Source organism: Falco punctatus, assembly GCF_963210335.1.
Source record: "Falco punctatus genome assembly, chromosome: 2".
Taxonomy (NCBI): Eukaryota; Metazoa; Chordata; class Aves; order Falconiformes; family Falconidae; genus Falco; species Falco punctatus.
In genome coordinates, this window is record NC_137581.1 from 76978799 (window position 1) to 77000490 (window position 21692).

Below are 21692 nucleotides of genomic sequence, written 5' to 3' on the forward strand. Positions count from 1 at the left end.
TGTTAATGTCTGCATTTGGATTTGACTTTTGACCTGTACAAAATATCACTCACTATTTTCACAAGACTATTTGAAATACCTATGTCAACCAGTATAGAGATGATGCCATTATAGCCACAATCATCTCTGAAAAACAGTTCTCTGTTTTAGAGCAGAGTGATAGATAATTCTGTGCGTGTGTAAAAGACTTGTACTTTGGCTGCTGATTTGATCGATGTATGACTGGAATTTTAGATAAAGAGACAAAAAAAACCCTCAACCAAACAGAATAATTAAAAGCAGTTCTCTAGATACTGTATCTGAATCACAAAGGTAACGTAAAATTTAAAAACAGAATAAAAATGCAAGACATATGCATAGAAATTAATGAAAGCGTCAAAGCCAATGAATGTCAAGAAGCAAAAAATAATGGCTAATGCTTGAGCAACAGTGGGAACAGTGCAGAATCATGGTTAGAATACCAAGTAATAGGAATTACTAAAACAGATGTAAAGTGTGCAAACTTCCTCTGGGGAGCACTGTTATAACTCCCCCACCATCCATCAGTAAATGTCTTAGGAACATGAACAGTAAAAGGTTGGCAAGTTTGACGTACCATTCTATAAAGCAATCTAATGATTAAGTGTCATCTGATGAAGAAATCTGGAGAGAAACATCTTACACCTAATAAGGGTATTAAGAAAAAAAAAAAAAAAGAAAGAAAGAAAAAAAAAGGCAACCCTAACCTAGGGTAACAAATTGCTTTTTCAAAGAGGAAAAAAATAAAATCCCAAACTGAAGACCTAAAGGAACTGAACTTTAAGTTAGGCAGCAGAGAGAACAAAACAAAGGAAACAGTGAGGAGAACAAGTTAGAAGTGCTATAACAAGAAATTCGGACTGAGGAAAACATAGAAGTGAGTATCTGCCTAAGGTGTGCTGGCAGCCAAGTGTTTCCTGTTTTAAATATTTGATCAGCTTCCAGCTATATGAAAAAACTACTTGCATTTTAACTAGTTTTATTTATTTCTATAGCACCATCGATATATATTGTTTTCTGCAACTGGGAAAATGCGGCCACACATATAATGAGTCCTTGCCTAAGGATCTTGCATTCTAAAAGACAAGATAGAGAAGCTGCTCCAATACAGACAAAATATTCCTTTGTTCCAGTATATGCAAAATATTTTTCTGGCCTCAGAGAAATCACTTCATTTGCACCATCCTTTCTCTGTGAGGAGGACTTTGTGCATCCCACATGTTGTAACATCATTGCTTTTCCCACATAAACTCTTACAAAAGCCACATCTCTATGCCTTGGCAAGGCAAGCCCTGGGCCCAGCTGATGTCATCACCAAACAGTTTTGCTGCTTCCTGGAAGTCAACCTATGTATTTATAGAATCTATCTTATAGCAGAGCACAGTTTACACTCTGTCTGTGGCACTGAGTCTACTTTTGCTCCCCCAGCAATTAAACCTTCTGTCAGAGCTGCACTAGGCTTTAAGAGGGCAAAAGAACTGTCGAATTTGCTAGGGCATGGTCCATTGACAGTGCTGCTGGAGGGCTGGACCGATGACACACTGGGTTATGTGCGCCAGGGAAGCTAAAACAATAACCGCTGTGAGTGAGGAACCAAGAGGTCCATTTCACTTAGTGGTACCCTTAAGTGCAGGCTAGGAACTCCCAGCCACATGCCTGTGAGCCTGCTGGAACCTTTTAAAATAGCCATCTATGACAGACCAGAAGGACCAGCCCAGCCAGCCCAGTGCCTTTTTCAGATTGCCTGCTAAACCAGGAGGGAACCACAACGGCGGAACACCCAGTTACAAATGGCACATCCAAGAGCCAAGGCTAAAGCCACTGAATCCTCCCGGTTTGATTGCAGCAGAGGCCACCAAGAAGCCTGAGTCTGCACAGATTGTCTTGGTAGTGGATTTACCTCACTCCCATTTCTGAGGTTTCCCAATCAGCATCAAACACGGTAATTTAACACAGAGCCAAAAGGAAATTGACCTCATTTACTGTATCGCAGCTACTATCCCCTAGCCAAGGTCAGACTTTCCTCAGATTGCTAAAAATGCAGGAGACATGGAGTCCTCCCCCATCCCAGGAGAAATATTGGTTTATCCATATAATTAGGAAGAAAAGCTGAAAACTGTAGTCATCAGTGGTTTTCACATCTTTTAAAGTACTGCCTTAACTGGAGAGCTAAAACAGGGATTTTGAAAAAATTGGTGAGAGAGAGAGAGAAAGTCAAAGCTAGTCCCAAAGCACACAGAAGAACTTTGTTATAGCTAGCAATCCATCACAGCACTGATTTCTATTTTGGAAGACTGAGTAGCAAGGCATTTTGGATTAAAGGAAAACCTGACCATTAAACTAGCATGAAGTCTTAGTTATGAAAAGCCTAGACCACTTTATGAAAAATATCTGTTAGCTATCTAGGCCACAATGTAAGCATCATTTCCCAGAACTGGACCATTTGGATTATAGAACAACAAGAAACATAGTGATTCCATGGCATATAGCTGCCATTATTACAAATATTTTTAGAACAGACTTATTTGGCATTGTTACATGGAATCTTTGAGTAGCAACTGCAAGACCTTTACCTTGGAGTGATACACAGTACATAAAGAGTACACACGCCTTTATATTTTGTAGGTGTGTTTACATACTTACACACATATTCCTCATGTTTTTCTTAAATATCTGTACATATGCACACATCTACCCTATAGAGGATTCCATTTAGAAATGCTGGCTTGAAAAAGGACACCAGCAAGAACGAGGCAAAAAGCTATCAAGAGAGACTTCAAACTCTAAATAGCAGTGGCTTGACCTCAGCGAGGATGGGTTTTTGAATGTCTTGCAAGATGCTGTTTTTTATCTTGTTGCTTTCTGAACAAATGGATACCATATCCTGTAATGGAGGGAGGACTGACACTTCCAGAAAGATCTGTCTATAGCCATTTTGTAAGAGCCTGATTTTCTTAGGGAGTTTAAATGGATTTGAAGAAAAGTTTAAGTATGTTGTGATGTGCCCAGATGGACAGGAGAGTAAGCAGCCCAGAGGGTTGATCTATATGTTACAGACTTAGAAGACCTTTTAGCAAGAACAAGAACTCTTGTTCTTCTATTTGTCAGTCTTGCATTGGGCAATTCATATTATTCACATTATTGTGGTCTCTGATTACTATTGAAATTACAAACCACTACTCGCCCAAATAACAACTGAACAAAAAAAAAAGTCAACCACAGTGATGACTGATAGCCATATAGTTAATTACCAAACAGTGAAAAAAAACCCAAAGATCATGCACTCTTTAGTTCCCAACTTAATATTGGATGCCCTCCCTGTGAGAAAAATCTTCTGTGAACACTAATTATAAGGCCATATATTTTCAATTCAAGTGTTCGTTTGCTCTACTAGAGTTGGCAGAAAGAGAAAGCTGTTGTTCTAGAAAGCTGTTGTTCTATTTCCTTATTATGTATCTGCTTCTGCACCAAGCATGTACAATGGGAGAACAAAATTACAGTGTGCTTTGCTACTAAGTTGTCTAGTACAAGCCCTACATTTGCAAGCAGCAATTCCATTTCTTAATCATGTATTATATAAAGGAATTGCTGCTATTTATCACTTTTTTGGGACATCATTTATGTAGCAAGCTCAGCAGCTTATTTCCTAATTTAAAATGAATAACTGATTGTATAGAAAAGTAAGACTATTGAGTTTCCTAGAGGAATGCTCCAGGGTCACACAGGAGAAGAACCACCTTTGAAGGCTGAGCATTAGCTTCTAGTGAATCATTAGACAAATGCCTGGCACTGAAACAGGAATATTTGTGGCTAGGTTAAATATTTAGAGATGCTGCACAATTCCTATTGTAGCATAGCCTTGTGCCAAAACATCTTTGTTCACAGAAAATCCAAACCGGTGTATAGAGGATTACGTTTCTAGTGAAAACTATCAGATAACTAGTCCACCTCTCTGTCCTTGTCTTTATTTGTGTGCTTAAGAACCAAACAGCATTTGAATTTTACCCTTTTACATCAACCTTTAAAATGTAGAGCTTACAGAGGAAAAAGCATCATAGCATGAAATACATTGCAAAATACACAATAATCTATCAAGCTATGATTGACAAAAGTGCTTCCAAATGTGCTGGAAAAAATTCAAGCTAGTTGCATCTGCTTCAAAATATTTTTTCTGTCTTGAACCTTTTTTTTGCAGTTAGAAGATCAGAAACAGTAATTGTTTTTGCAGAATGTAAGCATAAGAAAGAAGGGTGAACTGGAAAAGAAGGAAGACAAACCTTAATAGTTTGCAATGTACTATTTGTAAACAATAACGTGACCTTGTGAAACTATGTAAAGGGCAGGACAGCCACCTTTATAAGGGGGTTGTTTAAAGTTTGGTGGGAAGAAGAGGAAGTTTAAGGGAGGGAAGGAGGGAGAAAAGTCCCTGCCTTGCAAATACATCTCTCCAGGAAGCGATCACAAGTCCAAGCAATGTGAAATGCTTTTTTTTTTTATCGTATTCACAGTGCTGGTGAAAGGCCAAGTCACAACCAAGTACTATCGACTACTGTCCAAGCATGGAGGCTGGGTTTGGGTACAGAGCTATGCTACTATTGTGCATAACAGCCGTTCATCACGGCCTCACTGCATAGTGAGTGTCAATTATGTCCTTACGTAAGTCAAAATACTTTGTACCATTATGTGTTATCAGTAATTGATTCATTACTAATTAAATCCTTGAGTTTGTTTTATGTGTGTCTTCCAGTATCATTCTGTGCTTGCATGTTACAGCCACTTTTCTCTCATATCCTCCCTCCTGAGCTGAAAAGAACTAGTATTACTGATGGTTGCCTTGTATGCCATATGCTTGAATGTAATTACACTGGTAGCCATTTGCGTTAGACCTGGACCCCAGTTCTGTAATTAGCAGCAGAACTGCACTGGGCCTGTCCAGTGAAAACTACTGCTACCCAGCAGAGGTCACAGCGTCATTTTGGGAGACAGAGACACGGTAGGAAGCACTCCACCTTTGAGGGACAGGTGAATCACCAAGGATTCCCTCACTTGCCTTGGGCTGCACAGTTACTCAGGGCAAAAGTACATTCTTACAATGGCAAGTAGCTCCCACTGAGCTGCAGAACATACAGCAGTTTGGATCTGCAGTTTATGAATTCTAGTTCAAGTCATGAAGGCGTTACAAAATTCCGATCTTCATATAAACCTGCGACAGCAATCTATAATGAATAAGAGGGATAAGTAATAGTGAAACATTGACTGAAGAGATAATAGGGGAGGGGGTGTACCCGCTCCCTTTTGTTGAATAGTGCAAAAAAGCAGGGAACTATACACTCTTTTCTTTTGTCTAGATGGGTCCATTTCAAATCTGGATTGAAAGTAAGATGTGTTTGCATGATGTGTGGTAGGATCACGTGTGTTTGCATATTACAATGTTATCACTGATACCTGACTTAGGGATCTAAACTGTGTGAGCTGAGGAACCACAGAGTGTTCCCTTAAGCTACTTGAAGCAGGTACTCACCCCTAGATACACTGGCTAATTCTGCCCTCGTTCCTGTACAGATTTAAGAGCCAGCAGCATGAAGGAAAGACTCAGTCCTGCAATCTGGTTGAGTATCATGAGTTGGGGCAAGTGATTTGAGTAAAAAGAAGGACACCGTGCCAGGGATGTAACAGCATGTTCTCAAGTTGAATTTACTTCCAGGTTATTCATCATCAAAAAGTGATAGAAATGAGTTCTAGATAGAAATTGAGAGAGAAATAGTTTTTTTCTAGTTATCCTTTAAAAAATATGCTCCACTGTTGCTACTGACAAAACCAGAGGAAAATGTTCAGCCATCAGAACGTTATCAATTAATGTTTCAAAATACGATCCACAGTGTGTTCTTGATTTGGTTTTTAACTTCTTTTGTATAAAGATCTGCCCTGTCTGTGGAGCAAATAAAACTGAACAGAACAGAGGAGAAATGAAAGTCTAGAGACTGTCATAAAAACAACATTGCAGCTCATGTGGTCTAGTTAAAAGCACATCGTGCTGACAGGAGAGGAACATTGCTCCTTTTCCTTTCCTTAGGGCTAATTGTGAGAGCCAGGGCAGAGACCAATTCCTGATTGAGGAGGAGACAGATGAATTGATCGGTGCCTTTCTGTCAGCTGACATGGATACGATTCCGAACTGCAGGGTGCCACAGAAGGCTAAGAAGTTCGCACAGTTTAGGTTCAGAGAGTGGGGACACTTTGTACAAAGATGTTAACACAGTTCCCAGTGGAACATTTGTGAAAGACTTGAGTGGGGACCGGGTCAGACCATAAGATTCACTGCCTGCTGACATCCCCAGACTTGCACTACAGACTCAGTGAAAATCTTGGAAGAATGAAAATGAAAACACTGTCAAAGCTAACATGTATTGTCAAAGGAGCTATTTTGTGTTTGTGTGGTATGTTTGAGTATGTATTTTATCGGACTTTTCTTTTGCAGAGATATTGAGTATAAGGAACTTCAGTTGTCACTGGACCAGGTTACTATTTCTAAGTCACAGTTTTCATGCAGAAACTCAGTATCTACCTCGCAGGAAACAAGGAAAATAGTAAAACCCAAAAGTAATAAAATGAAGGCAAAACTCAGAACAACGCCTTACCCACAACAGGTAACTTTTTCAGCAATATTTACTTACCAATTGTTGTCATAGAGTGCTTGGGACAGGACAGAGATCATCCAGAACTGAACTTACTGTAAAACTGACTATAGTACGCTCTGCCGCAGGAGCTCCCTTGTTAGGCTGGAATGCAATTAGACCCTTTTGTTCTTGAGGTGGACAGCACAAGTAGTACAAACCAACTCTGGCGAGCGATGCAAACACAAAACCTTTTGGATATAGAGTATGTAAAGTACTTAACAAACAACATGCTTTCTTGGTAAAAAGAATAAAAACATGTACTAAGAATAGCTGTGTTGTGAAAATTTGGGCTGGTTTAGAATGCACCTCATTCACTGTTGATATGCAGAGTTCTTAATGTCACATAGGTATTAGCAGTTTCCTTATGCTGGAAAATGCATCACAAGAATGAATCCTAGCTGACAGAGCACTGGAGTGGGATTTGGAGTATCTCTCACTATCACTGGGTGAGCTAGAACCAGATGTGAAAGGAAACAATGGAGCTCGTCTATAAAACTGGGCTGGTGAGACCAACACCCACAATGACACATTCTGAGACTATTGCTGGAAGGGGCTACTGTTACCTTCAAACAGCACTGACTGCATCTAGCACATACACTGCATTCGGGACAGTGAGAGCCCAAAAAGGATTTGGAGTCTGGAGAGGAGGGTGGGAGAGAGTGGGAAGATAAAATCATTGCAATAGGTCATGCAAAAGACAGATTTTGTCTTCTTGCCGTTCTAAAGCTCGACATGCCAACATATACAAAATCATATTCATGGTCTGCTACCCCATTTATCAGTGAATTCCAGTGCTTTGCAACAAACATCTGCCCTCAGGTATTTAAAACTGCCTACACTTACTAGCTAAACTCAAACTGGAAAAATTATGAAATAAACCCTTAATATTAGGATGACAAAATAGTTTTCTGTTCCCATGTTAAGTGAAGGTAAAGTTATCATGAAGACAAGGAACTTTAAATGCACTGGTATGCCAGTCCCTTTAGCCAGTGAGATCACAGTTCAAGGAGGCCCAGCTCTGGGTGCCTGTATGATATGTTATGTGGTTTCATATAAAAGTTAGTCATTTAACTCTCTTCCCTTCCTTTTTTTTTTTTTAATTTCTTTTTATTTTATTTTATTTTATTTCCCCCAGCAATACAGCTCATTCCAAACAGACAAACTGGAATGCAGCCAGGTGGGAAACTGGCGATCCAGCCCTGCAGTGAATGCTGCCACCATTCAAGAACAAAACTTCCATTCAGAAAACAGTGAACTTTTATATGCCCCGTCATATAGCTTGCCTTTCTCTTACCATTATGGACACTTCCCTGTAGATTCTCATGTCTTCAGTAGCAAAAAGCAAATGCTGCCTTCAAAGTTTGGGCAGTCTCAAGGAGCACCTTGTGAAGTTGCTCGATTTTTCTTGAGTACGCTGCAGACAAATGGAGAATGCCAGTGGCATTACGCCAACTCCTTGGTACCCAACAGCCAGTCACCATCCAAAAATCTTCCTGAGCAGCCAGTGAATATCCTTCGACACAATCTTGCACAGAGTTATGAAGGTGGGTGTCACTGTAGAAAAAGAAAAAAAGAAAAGCAAAGCTGTGGGGTGTCTGGGGAAGATTTGTAATTGCAGTTTGAAAACAGGAATTACAAGGTATTTAGGAAATACAAAAAATCAGGAACAGTGAAGTGTAACAACCACTATGTTTATAGTATTCACATGTTCATCTCTCTTCCCATTACCATAAGCACTTGATTAGGAATATTATTAAAGCATTACTTGCAAAATTTTTTTCATGAGAATCACTTTTAGAACAGGGCAGAGATACTGTCTCCTTCAATACTGGCACAACCTACCCTCATATTTTGCAGTATATCAGAGTTATTTAGGGGAATTGCTCAGGTAAGTCATTGCTGAAGTCAGAAAGAAACAACTGTACTTCAGCTCACATACAGCAATTAAAATAAACGTGATCTATTTCCATAAAAATTGAAGGTTGTCCTTTCTGAGTAAGAAGCCATTCTGAATGTCTTTACCTTACAGCTATTACAGTGAATGAGTAAATGAAATGCACTGTCTCCTGCTTTATTCAAAAATGTCTTCAGTGCTTCTCCCCAGTCAGCTGCATTATCTCTCTACACAGATGGTCAGCTCAAATGCTTTGAAGGAAGCACTGAAGACATTGACTTCTTTGAGGTGGCAACCTATAGGAAACAGCCTTGCAAAGCTATAAAGTAAATAAATGCAAAGAAGCTCAAGATACACTCTTATCCTTAGATCTTATATATGTTTACATCTATCTGCATACATCATTTTGGTTAGTTAAAATCAGTGATGAGGACTGACTGGTTGACATATTACGGTTATAAATTATGTTGACATTATACGGTTATAAAGTTATATGGAAACACTTCTAGCTTCATTGAGGATGGGACAGAGGAAACAGTAGTGGGAATTTAAAATAAAAAATCTGGAAAAGATAGGCTCAGGGTTATTGAGTACCAGAAACTAAGCATTTATTCATGTAGGGACATGAAATTAGATATCCTAGATCTGAAGGGAATATCTGCAGATGTTAAAAGCTGAGCTTGCTACATCAGACAGAAGATGGTATCAGACGTTGAACGTGTCTCCAACAGAGCAGCAAGTAAGTTCTTCCCAGGATTTTGTCCTTCACAGGACCATTTGACCTCACCCAGCTGACTGTAGCATTTTATTTTGCTGTTCTGTGTTTAGGTTGAATATGAACAAGACTGAAGCTCTTCTTACAGCCCAGTGCAGGTTAAATGCTTTTTCTGAGCTCATGCTCCTCTGATGTGCTGGCTTCCTTTTGTCGCTGTTGTGGGCAGGGCTGAAAAGGAGTAGCTTTAGACCAAAAATAGGAAATGGTTTTGTCCTTTCTAAAGATGTTGCATCTTAGTGGAAAAGGAAAAAAAGCTACATCTTTTGAGGATGAGTATAAAGACTGAAGTAAATCCTGCAGAACCCAGTAAGTCTGAAGGAACAAAGCTGTTCTAGGTGTACAGAAGTCAGCCCAGCTTTTCTTCTCTGCTTACAGACTAACAGACGCTATGAGACTGACTGAGAAAGTACATCCATCCCTTCCTGGTCAGAGGGTGCCCTCAGAACACTGAGAATGGATGTGGAAAGAACAGCCTGTTCAGAGAACAGTCTGTAAAATTGATTGTGGTCATAACATTTGCCAGAAAAGCCTAGCGACCATAGCAGCAGACAAGCAATTTACCATCGGTCGGTTGATATAGGCAGATAACTCCTAGTAAATATATTAAGTCAGAAGGATTCCATAGCAATAGTGTTAAATATGTTAGGGTAAAAAAAAAGTCCCAACAAAAACCTGCAAGCAACTGTTGGTATTTTTCAATTTCCTCATGAACAGGAAAATGGAACTGTGATACCAGTGATTCTTTATTCTTGTTCTACTTCAGATATTGTTGCTTACATCAGAATATGTGGGTTCTCTTTTGAGCACAGATGTATTTAATGGATGTTTAGCTACTGGGCATTTGATGAAAACTGACTTGGTATAATTAATTGCCTGGAAAAGCACTTAACAATTTTACTGTTCAGGAAGGAAAAAAGAATATGGTCAAACTCAGGCCTGGTCAGAGGTCATTGCGTGAGTTCACACACAGTGTTATAAGAGGGGAAAGAAAAATGGAGCCTCTGCTGCAAAGAGGATTTATATCTAATTGTTTCAAAGTTTGATTCCTCCTGAGGTAGAATTAGCCTTGTCATACTTCTGCTGAGGCTGGTGGCAGAAGAGAAATTTGAACCTTTGGAAGTGACTTTTTACTTTGAATTGAAAGGGGCATCTGATCTTTCTTACATTGTCAACTGCTGCTTTTTCTAGCGGTTCATTGAAAAACTGACAGCCAGTAAGCTTCAAAGGAGAGAGGATCTGCTTAGTGTCATTATCTTCAATCCAAAGACAATGCCAAATATGACATCTGGCAACCGGATTGGATGCAAGGGCTATTCCACATCACATCCATAGCAGCATCTGCCAAAAATGCCGTAGGCCAGAGACATTTTTCTCTATGGAAAATAGCTTCTTTTGGAGAGATCAGAGATTTTAAGATGATCATGCCAAGCCATCAAAGCTCTGGAAAAGCACGTAGCAGATAAAACTGTCTGCAAATCAGATGCTGCTGCCTCAGAATCTGGTTTCAAAGCTTCCACTTTCTTCCAGCTGGCCTAGTCATCAGAAAAGAAACTCACTTCAGAAGAAGCAACCATCTTCATAGTCAGGGAATTTTCCTTTGTACACTTGAACAGATACATTACTAGTGTAGGTACCACAGCACCCACTTCTCATTAAGTTATGCTGTTGACCAGTCTGTACTTTCTGTGTGAAGCTTAGTGACACGGATTATGCCAAAACTGAGGAAATGATGAAGAATACTGAGAAAATCTGTGAAAAAGCTCTGGTCTATCTTCCTCCCCCAAATCACCCCCCTGCCCCAGTTTAGCCAGTGACTACTGGAAGAAATAGATGACATCTTCTTTGAAAAGTATATTCCACTAGAGACAAAGAGGTCTTGAAGATCATGTTGTCTTACTACTGTTTTTGGAGGGTGAATAATGTAGACCATAGCGATGACAACATCAGCCCATGCCTCAGATGACTTGCAATTAGGGTTCAGGTCAGGACACAGCACAGATATCGAGCTAACCTGAAAAAATATCTTTTCCATGGGCAGGGACAGTGTAAGACCTGTTGTATCTTTGTCTTCTTTGACACAGAGGAATATCAGCATGCCTTTGCAATGTGACCTGAGCAGTACAGTGGCTCTGCTTGTTGGTCTTCAGCAAAACTCAAAGCGACTGAGTAATTGCTCCTCTTCTCTGAAGGTCCTTTTGCACAAAGAATTAGGAAACATACTGAAACATCATGGGCTACAAGTCAACATCCAAGTGTTGTTATATCATCGTTTCAAAACACAGTAACTGTCAGTACACTCTTCTGAGGTTAGTGTAGATCAGAAAGCCCAGGAAAAATTATGCAAGACAAAGCATGCATGAAGAGGGGATCAGCTGTGCCCTAAAGAACAGACAAGTTTTTCAGAGACAGGATACAAAACTGCTGATAAGGACTGCATACCTTTTGCATGAAGATCAGTGCTGAGTATCAGACTTTCTTTGCTTTAACCTGGTTTCAAGTTGCTTTTCTTTCATTTTTAGTGCAATAGGGGCAATGAGAGAACAAGGAGCAGCTGTACCTATTAATGTCTTGGTACAGAAAGGCATGTTTGTGAATGAAATACCTTTTGGGCAAGCATCTTTCCCCATTGAGCACCATCTGCTCTTTGACTGCACTATTTAAAGGTGAGGAGGGAATGCTCCTCGCCACAGCACTCAGCTTGACAGGGGCAAGATTGCTGCAGTGCACTGTAGCTATGAAAATACTTGGTATGTTTTAAAAAAAGATCAATACCTGCTGGAGGAGCCTTCCTGTTCCCACTTGGATGGTTGGATGCTGAAATCTGAGCAGGCTTCCAGGTGATGGGGCTCTTAATCTCCAGGTTTTCCCTCAACTTGTCCAAGTTGCACCCTGTGCACCAGTGGGAAAGCAGAGCTACTTGTCAAGAATTAGGAGACATGATGCCTGAAGGACTTAAGTTCACTGTTGCAGCTGTAGGCTGCTAGGAATGGAGGCAGTGTAAGTAAGTATAAAGGGCCTTCTAGAAAGCTGTTATCACTCTGGTATGACACACAACCTTAGATGTGCAGTGTATCTACCTTGCTTGGCATAGCTGGATTGCTCTGGCAGAACAGTGGCCCAGAAAGCATCCCAAATTAATGCACTGACTTCAATGACTGTAATGTGTTTTCAGCACTGGAAAAGTACAGAATGCATGGGAGATCCTCACGCACCTGCTGAGGCAGGTACTCTGGCAATACCCACATGCCAGATGGGTGGAAGCAATCCTGGGGTGCTGCCCTTCTATGGCAACACAAAGCAGTTGTCAGCTTTCTATTAACTTCTGTATGAAAAACTCCCCAGGAGGAGTCTGTCCCCAGGCATACTTGGGCTTTTGTCTGCAAAGGAAGACAAAAGCAGATTTAAGCCTAGCTCCAGTAACTGTTCTGAATGTAAGTGGACAAAAATGACTGGGCTCCATTGCACTGCAGACACGACTTGCTTAACTGTCTAGTCTGACTCCACAAATGTGCTGACAACTTTAATGGAAGCCTGCAAACAATTAACCAGACCCTTACCTTCTTCCTCAGCAAAAGAGATGAAAACCATGTTTGAGAACAAAATTTCCAAGTATGCAAATTACTTCTTGGTATGAAGGTGGCAGCCATCAGCCCAGCAGAATTTGAGATGACAAAAATGACGATAAAAAGACAGGGGCCAGCTGCTGCAATGCTTCAGCTTCTTACAAGTGTGGGCTCTAAAAATGGAAAGGGACAATCTTTTGTTAAGAGATTAGATCCACAAAGTAACAATTCTCCATGCTGCAGTAAGAGAACAAACCCATCACTCCTATGGATGTCTCAAGTGGGAAAAACACTAGAACAAATATACCAGATTAGTTAAACCTTCTTAGTTATATGTCAGTAACTCTCAGCACATATACTTAATTTATAGTAAAAATGCCAGATGTGTGCTAAAATTAGAGTGGTATAATTACATTGGTAAATTTTCCAAGTTATACTTAAGCACGTGGCTGAATCCCTGTTTTGATTTGTGATCTAAAAGGGCCATTTTTCAACAGCTGATGAGAATTCAGTTTACTTAGGACTGCATATACTTCTTGGAACAAAATATATAAATGAAAATTAAAAAGAATAACTTGAAACATTATTGTTTCTAGGAGGATGTTGGGTCAATCAAGAAGAAATTGCATCCAGATTCCTGTTTAAATTCTGGTGTTAATTATGTGGTGCGACTCCCTCTGAAATTAATGAAGCTCTGCATATAAAAAGAAGTACAATTGAGCTATTTCTGCTTCCTCTGTTATACATGAAGGCTTTGCCAGTCTACTATAGCACAGGGAGTATTTAATTATTAGCGGGTACAGTTACGTCAGCAACCACTACAGGGGAACTCCAAAACCTTTAAGACGTTAAATAAAATTTTTAGAAAAACAGAAAATCCCTTTTACAAAAGGCATTTAGGTGTCCAGGGCTTTCAGCGAGCATAACACAAAATAGAGTTTAGGTTTAATTCGAGAAATTTGCTAAGTGCCTCATTTAACCTTTAACATAAAACTTTCAAATATGCCTTGGAGGAGTAGTATAACTGTCAAACTGTTCATACAAAACAGTGCAAAGAATTAGTACTCGCCTAAATTTAGCTATACTGTATAGGAGTAAACCAGTGGCTTTTTCTCTTACTATTTGTAGACAGGAGTGTCCAAAAAGGAAAAGCTGCATAAAGAAAGCAGAAAATGATAAAAACAGTTCTAATTATTTCAAGAGTTCAGCTACCATGCAGAAACTTGTGAAAACTAAGATCACTCAATATATTTTAGAGGAAAACCCTGAATAGAAATCCTTGGTTCATACTCTCCTGAAAATTTAAGAATCAATTTAATTAAGAAACACTTTAAGAATTCCATGTGTATCTGGTCTAGTATTCCTATATTCAAACAAACATTCTCAGTGTATGTTGTACGTTACATTTATATTATACATTCAGCTTTATTAAATGATAGTACCTTAAAAGCAGAGACAGAGCTTTCTCAATAAGTATTTATGTTGCTTTTCAGTAGATATTTTTAATATCTGATGCTAGTTTTTCAAAGAGAAAAAGCACAGCCTTTAATGTGACACAAGCTAGATATTATGTATATCACAAATAGGTATCATGAATTAGATAGTGACGTGTCAGTATGTATTACACCTTACAAGGGTGAGTGCCCAATACACTTCCACAGTGATGGGAAGAATAAATCCTGCTTTACTTTCATCATTGAATCACTGACATGTAATAAATGTTATCCATCCTTTGGTAAAACATTTGATAAATCTTTGAAAAGAGCTTACTTAAGGTCAAGCTTTTTGATAGCAGGTCACGTTTCCAAATATTTCTTTTGTTGAATTTCCCTGATTTAACCATATTAAATATGTGTTTTAAAATTATTCCGTCAAATAAATAAACGGGCTTTTCACATGGAAAACCTTTTCAGAATTGTTCAACACTGTTGGCCCTTCTGAATGGGTTGGTGAGGTTATTTTTAACTTTTCAACAGTCTTAAAGAGACTTGTCCAAAGACACCGACGGAAATGGGATTGTCTCTGACATCTTCACTGGGACTTGGATCTGGCCCAAACCAAATGGGTGTCAAAATTCAGTCATAAAAAGTGTTAGCATCTAACTATTATATGAACTCATTGTCAGTAATTAACATTTTCTCTTTCTTGCAAGTGCCCATATCAAACAGAAGATACAGCCAAGATGCTCTATCTGACAACTTTACAAGCTGCACAGCACCCATGCCAGGCAGCAGATACAAAGAAGAGATTTATGATTCTGGCATCATGAAACCCAACAAAATAGAAACCAGGATTCAGCCACCTCACCACCTCATTAAAGAAGAAAACAAGTTAGCTTTTAACAGAGACCTACCAGAAAAAATGAGCAACAACGAAAGTTCTTTTTCAAACTCAATAGCTAACTCCTTGCTGCCAAAATCAGAATGTTTTCAGTCTAAAGCTATAGGACAATTAAGTCACCTCCTGCCAATGCCCTCAGTATATGAGCAGACAAGAAGGATTTGTATGAAAGAACCCAAATACGGGCACATTAGTCACCACGCTACAAATCTAGATGAACTGGACAACAATGAGATGACTGGAAAGCTTGATCATGACTCCGAAAGTGAACGTGTGATGGATGTGAGATCCTCTGGACAAGTTCCATTTGTGCTTCTAAATTATCACCATGTTTTAGCCAAACATGGTACATTTCAATCTTCATCATGTACAGCGACAGGACATGTAGGAGAAAATTACGGATACAATTCTGAAGAAGTAAATACATTTATTTACAAAACCCAAAGCCCCTCATCAGCTTCTTCTCCAGAAACCCACAAGGAATCTGCACTACCCCATTATATTGGAACTTCTGTAATAATAGCCAATGGAAGGTGACGGTAATAGAGGAGTATTTACATTTAATTAAGAAGCTAAACTGCAATGATTTGCAAAAAGCATGAGAAAAAATGGTTACATTTACTGAGCATAGCTGAAGGTCAGCAGAAGGGACAGACTTGTGTGTTCCTGGCAAGTCATGAATAACAGTACCTTCAAGGTCAGAAAAACACCCTACATCTAGCTTCCATGCTTCGTTGTCACAGATTAAGCTCTGGTGCCAGTGAGAAGACATGTTACAGATCTTATTTTTGTTATTTCATAGTGTGCAACAAAATCAAATGATAGGTGTTATATGCAGAGATTTATATGAAGAACATTTTTTTCCTTAACCCCTCCTTCTCAAAATATATTCAGGATTCTTTTATCATAAACTATACACTCTAATTTAGGTATTTTTGACAAACTGTGTGAAAAATTGCATCAACTCTCCGCCCATGTGTTAAGCATCCTGATAAATGAACTTTGTTTAAAGAAAAGTGATTATTAGTATCCATAATGCAGCTGTACTTACTAAACAGAACTGAGTCTGGAAAAAGCTTATTTATTAATTATCCAAAGTTTTTAAAACTAAATAAATCAAATCTAAATTTGATTTCTTTGGCATAGCTTTCAGTGTCCTTAGATTGTTACCACCACCATTTGTCTTGACAAGGAACAATATGACAAATTGATACATACAAAAATACGTATTAAAGGGTTACAGGCCTTGTCATGGCAAATTGGGACAAATCATGTAGCAGGAACTAAAGACTATTCCTCATAAAATGTTGTAATAAGAAAAAGAAAAAAAACACCCTTGTGTGTCACAGAGTATTCTGGGAAAAGGCTGTGCAGATTTTCAAACCAGTATTTCAAAAATACATCTTAATAATAGCACCAGAAATGTTTCCTTTATAGTCAAGGGAATAATGAACATTTATGCTGTATTTTAAACTTACCAGTTGACTTCTGAAGTTTGAAAGGTTCAGCTTTTAACACACTGAACTTCCTCAAGCATAAATCTCAGTGTCAACACAAGGGTAAGATTAATACTTGACTGATTCGTGCACTTCACAAATAATGTCAGTGGACAATCTGAATATGGAAAGTCAAAAGTCACTGTACAACCACAAACCCCACAGTTGCACTTGTAGTAAAGCAGAGTTTGAGTACATCGGGGATTGGAACGGACGCTTTGCACCCACCTCAGTTTATGCTAATAAACTGCAGCAAGTGAAACTCATACAGCACACATTTACATTTTGTCCCGCCTATTAAGAATAGATTTCACGCCCCCCCCCCCCCCTTTTTTTTTTAATTCTTTGTAAAGTTTACAAATGAGGAGACACACGGATCTGTGTGTGTTTAATTGACAACACTCAGTCCACTTTGTTTTTCAACCACTTTCCCAAACATTGTGTGGTCTCGATAAAACAACGAAGGACTCCCAAAAAATAGCTGTAAATACCAACAATAAAGTTTGTTGTAGAACTGTGTCAGCTATATTTAGCTACCCTTCTTAGCCCCAATTCAAGGCTAATTTACACTTCTAAAACTTTCTCTCTGTTACCAGACTCTCTAAGAGAACTTTGCTGAAGAAGATGCTTACCTGGCTTGTGCAATATGGAAATAACACTTGCTCACGGATTGCACCTTGTCAGATAAAAATGTAATGAAGTACACACTTCTAAAAATTACATGTTCTCTATCCTTTATATGCAGCAATAATATTGTCACCCCTTGTATGTATATTTATTGCTATGAGTACACAAAAATACTTTTAAAACGTATGTTTGAAAACAATTTTCAGCATTTTTATTGCTTCCTGCTGAAAGGTTAACAGAGAAGGCTTTATTAAGAAGCTAAACCTGTGTTCACCTGGAAGCTCACAGTTGTCTGACCTTTTCATTTGCGAAAAAAGCATGGGAAATATCTTCCATGATAAATACAACCCGTACCTAATCAGCCATTACCAGATTACTGACTTAAAAAACAAAAGCAGAACCAAACCAGCACATTCACTCACTCAGCGTAGCTGTGCTCCTTGCTTTGTCCAGCACTAGAGAAGTTAGTGAGTCTACAGAAACGTTATGAGTGAATATGATCGTCACTTGGACTTCATAAACTGAAGTAGTGAGACACCAGTTGGTTTTATAGCAGCTTTGGTTAACAGCCTTCCCAGCCAGTGTCACCAGTAAACGGGCTCACCTCCTTAAAAGATGCAATTATGCTAAGACTCGTATGTTAATTTTGTTAAATTAAAACCATGCCCTATAAAGCAGTAACTGACATTGTTTGCATCATTAAAAAGAAACCTGATGCACAACTCTCATGCTACACTTTCCCCTATACCTCATTAGTGGCGTTGCTGCATGCAAAGTCAATCTGGTGTATTTTTCTGTTCTTGTAAGTACTTCTCACTATGAAAACATATTTTCAGGAACGTCCAAATTAAGCTTTGGTTAAAAAATGCCATTGATATTTTTCAGTAAAATACCACAAAATATTTTTCCAGCCTCTACCTTGTTATTCACACTTCCAGGCTTTATGCAATGAGCCTGAGCAGAGGAGGTGTTCCATCATTCTCCCACAGATGTTTTACAGTATGTGATATTCAGGTACATGAACTTTCCCTGCTAGGCAATAATGAATCAATTACGCATTCACATATGATAATACAGGGTAGGTTTTAGAAAAGACCTTTGATTTAAAAAGCAAATGTGTGATATATTTTTCCTGCTATTCCAAAATAGAAAGAGCAATTTTCATTCTGGAATGAAATTTCACATCTGGAACATGAGTAAATTATATTGAGAGAAAAATACGACTTTTAGTCAGTTAAACTACAGATGTTCATAGAACACTCATACTGCACAATGCAGCCCAGCCATTGACAGTGGCAATGTTTTTAATAATTTGAAAAAATGATGTTGCCACAGTGGAGTGTGAATTGGAATGTATTATGAAAAATAACCTAATTTCTCTCTGATGTACTTGTCTGAGCTGCTACAGACACCTTTGTCATGCGACTTGATAGGATTTTAACCCTTAGGGGAGTTCAGACCTAGTGTGTAAATGATACGGAGAACGAGAGTGAAGAAGTGAGAGAGGGAATATCTTAGCAAAATGTGAAGTTGGAAACATTAATCCCTTATTGAGGTCTCCAAGTTTTTATCCTATTAATAGAAACACCACAATGTAAATAAGGTGATAAGACAATAGACTTCTCTCTAGGTCACTGTAGCCCTGTAATTTGGAAAAGGGTATTAAAGTAATTTAATGAAATTAAGCACAGTGGACAATAGGTGTAAAATTGGAGAATGTATCACTGAGAGAAAGTGCAAATGAATGGGAAACCTGTCAGAGTAACAGTGTTCCTCTAAAAATCACAAAATGGGACACTAAGTATTTTTTCAGTTTCAATTTCAGTCACACTTCAAAAACAACAGAGAGAAAATTTTACTATTCCATTTTTTTCCTGAACATTAGATTTTGCTTTTTTTATATGATGCAGATAAAGCTATATGACAAATGTAGGTGAAAAAGCACGCAAAACGAACAACCTAGTAATGCTCAGAATTATCTATGTATTCCCTAAAAATGTAAAGCATTTTTGCTTATTTATTATGTAAAACAAAACTGTTAAAATGTTAAATAAAATCCTGTAGCCAAAGGAAAATTGAGTTGGATTTCCTTTTAACAGAAAACACAGGCTTTCACAAAGAATAGTGTTGCATATTTGAAATTTTATTTCACTTGTAATATGTACTATACTTGACTGTTAATGTACTATAAAATACAAAGATTTTTTAAATTTATTGTATTTTAGCCACATTGCATTTTAAAGGAAAATTCTTGGAGAACTGAAAATAACACAGAATCGTTAAAGAAACATGCTAATGCAAGATACTCAAACATGACATCAGTTTACAATTCTTCCCTGCAGTGCTTTTTTCTCAATCATCTGTTCCATGCCGCAGCCTGCAGCACGCCATCATTTTTTGACCTCTGTGCTTTCCTCAGTTCAGATTTAATTTCTTTGGTGTCTGATCAGTGTGGTGCATCACTGCAGTAACTTACGCATGCAAATGCTTTTATCAAACCAGTTACCGCCAGGAATCAGCCCTTTGTAGCACAAATCTTTTTCATAGCAGATATTAAAAGCACTTCAGTGTGTTTTTTTTTTGCATTTTTTTGTATAAAGCTACGGTATATTCCAAAGCAGTTGCAGAGAGTAATTTTTTAGACTGCTGATGTTTTGTAGCTGAATCAGAAAAAGCAAAGAAAAAAAAATAGTTGTACAATGAAGCTGCCCCAAAAAGAATTACAGGCTTTATTATTACTAGGTAATAGCCCTTGATTTGTTGGATGTATTTTTAAAAATGCTCTGAAGTCTTATAAAACCTTTTACTAGAAGTGAGATGTACTGTTTGAACTCCTAAACGTTAACTGCATCACTGCTTTTTCAAATCTTTGGAAACAGCATCAGTGCTGACTGGACACAACCCGCTTACTCTTTCTGAACCCAGACACGTGCCAACACGCCCAGCCTGCGCTGCAGAAGTTCTCCCATCAATAAACAATCTCTGCAAATATTTTCACAATGTGTAATGAGAAATGTTATAACAGAGTCCAGGAGGAAAAAAACGAAGTCACAGAAATATGGACATTGCAATAGAAGTTTTTTGAAAGCACTTTAACAAGAAAATAGTTTGATACGACATCAGCCTCACAATGGAAGAGGTGTTTTACTAATCTGGACAGTTGAATGAAATGAAACATTTTCAGTGCATTACTTCTGGGTCTGGAGTCATCTGATTCTCTCCATACCTATGTCCAGAGACACTCTACACCACATTCATCTGTCCTACAGAAACAGCAATAATAACAATGACTTTCATACAAAAATGTGGCTTTCTGGGTGTGCCAAGTTTGCCATAAAAAGAGTAAGACTCCTGGCTGTGCTCCTCATCCACCTTAAGGTGACCGTGGCACAGGCAGGTCCACTGGCTTTCTTGACAGGAAGAGCTGCTGGTCAGAAGGACCTGAAGGAGCTGCTCACCATGCAACGGGAATTTTCTTTATGAAGTTCTTTGGTTCTTCTGAAGGAAAGGTCAGGTTTGTAACAAACACTTTATCCAACTCAAAGCTGTTTCCTCAAGACAACAGGTAGGTTTATACACAGAATAGGCCACTAAAAGGTAGAGGCAAAGCGGTGCCTTCCCACAGCACCTACCTACGCTCTGACACATCCACACATGGTTAGTTCTCATTTGCAAAAAAGGAATTTCAATGCTAAGGTTTCTTCCCAATGTAAAAAGTTTCGGAATAATCTTACAACTCAAAGTGAGAACTGAACAAGCTTTCCGTTATGAAGGTTATGAAAAAATCCAAAAGGAACAACAGCAACCAGAAAATATCGCAGCACTTCACTATTAAAAAATCCATCTGCCTGCTGCTCAGACACCATGGTAGCGTAGCTGAGTGAGGGTTTGCAGTCCATTCTGCCCTTCACGCAGGAACATGTCATTTCCCCCTCTTCATTCTTTTACAGTACTTGTCCCTAGTGAAGGGAGAGTGTGTTTTAAGGAAGCAGTTTAAGTCAAAACCTGATGCATAACCTGGTGGTTAAAAAGCAATCTCTACAGGCACTCATCAGTCTGGAATATGAGCGAAATCAAAGTTGCTTCCTACAGGCACACAGTAGCAAAACAGAGACAGTGTTTTGGCTACAAATACTGGATTGAGATCTAAATTTTTGTAAAACTCTGTGGCTGGCAAAAACAGTACCAGAGCTATGCTTTCTGCAGCTGACCTGCAGCACCATGCATTGCTCATAAGCTGCTTGAAGGAAAAGGTAGAAAAAAGTGGAAGATGCACAAGGAAGACGTGAGTGTGCGTATGCG

General features: G+C 38.7%; 1 protein-coding gene across 3 annotated transcripts in view; it reads left to right on the plus strand.

Moving 5' to 3' along the window:
• SIM2 (SIM bHLH transcription factor 2) overlaps window positions 1-19407 on the plus strand; it is a 67831-nt gene extending 48424 nt beyond the window's left edge. For 2 of the 3 annotated variants that reach the window (XM_080376259.1, XM_080376258.1), the window contains exons 9-12: window positions 4527-4674; window positions 6497-6665; window positions 7831-8239; window positions 15080-19407. In XM_080376259.1, coding sequence (XP_080232385.1) covers window positions 4527-4674; window positions 6497-6665; window positions 7831-8239; window positions 15080-15804 — 1451 coding nt within the window. In that variant the 3' untranslated portion in view covers window positions 15805-19407. The remainder of the gene's footprint in view (window positions 1-4526; window positions 4675-6496; window positions 6666-7830; window positions 8240-15079) is intronic. The other variant, XM_080376260.1, reaches the window with a different exon arrangement.
• Window positions 19408-21692: the final 2285 nt, after the last annotated feature.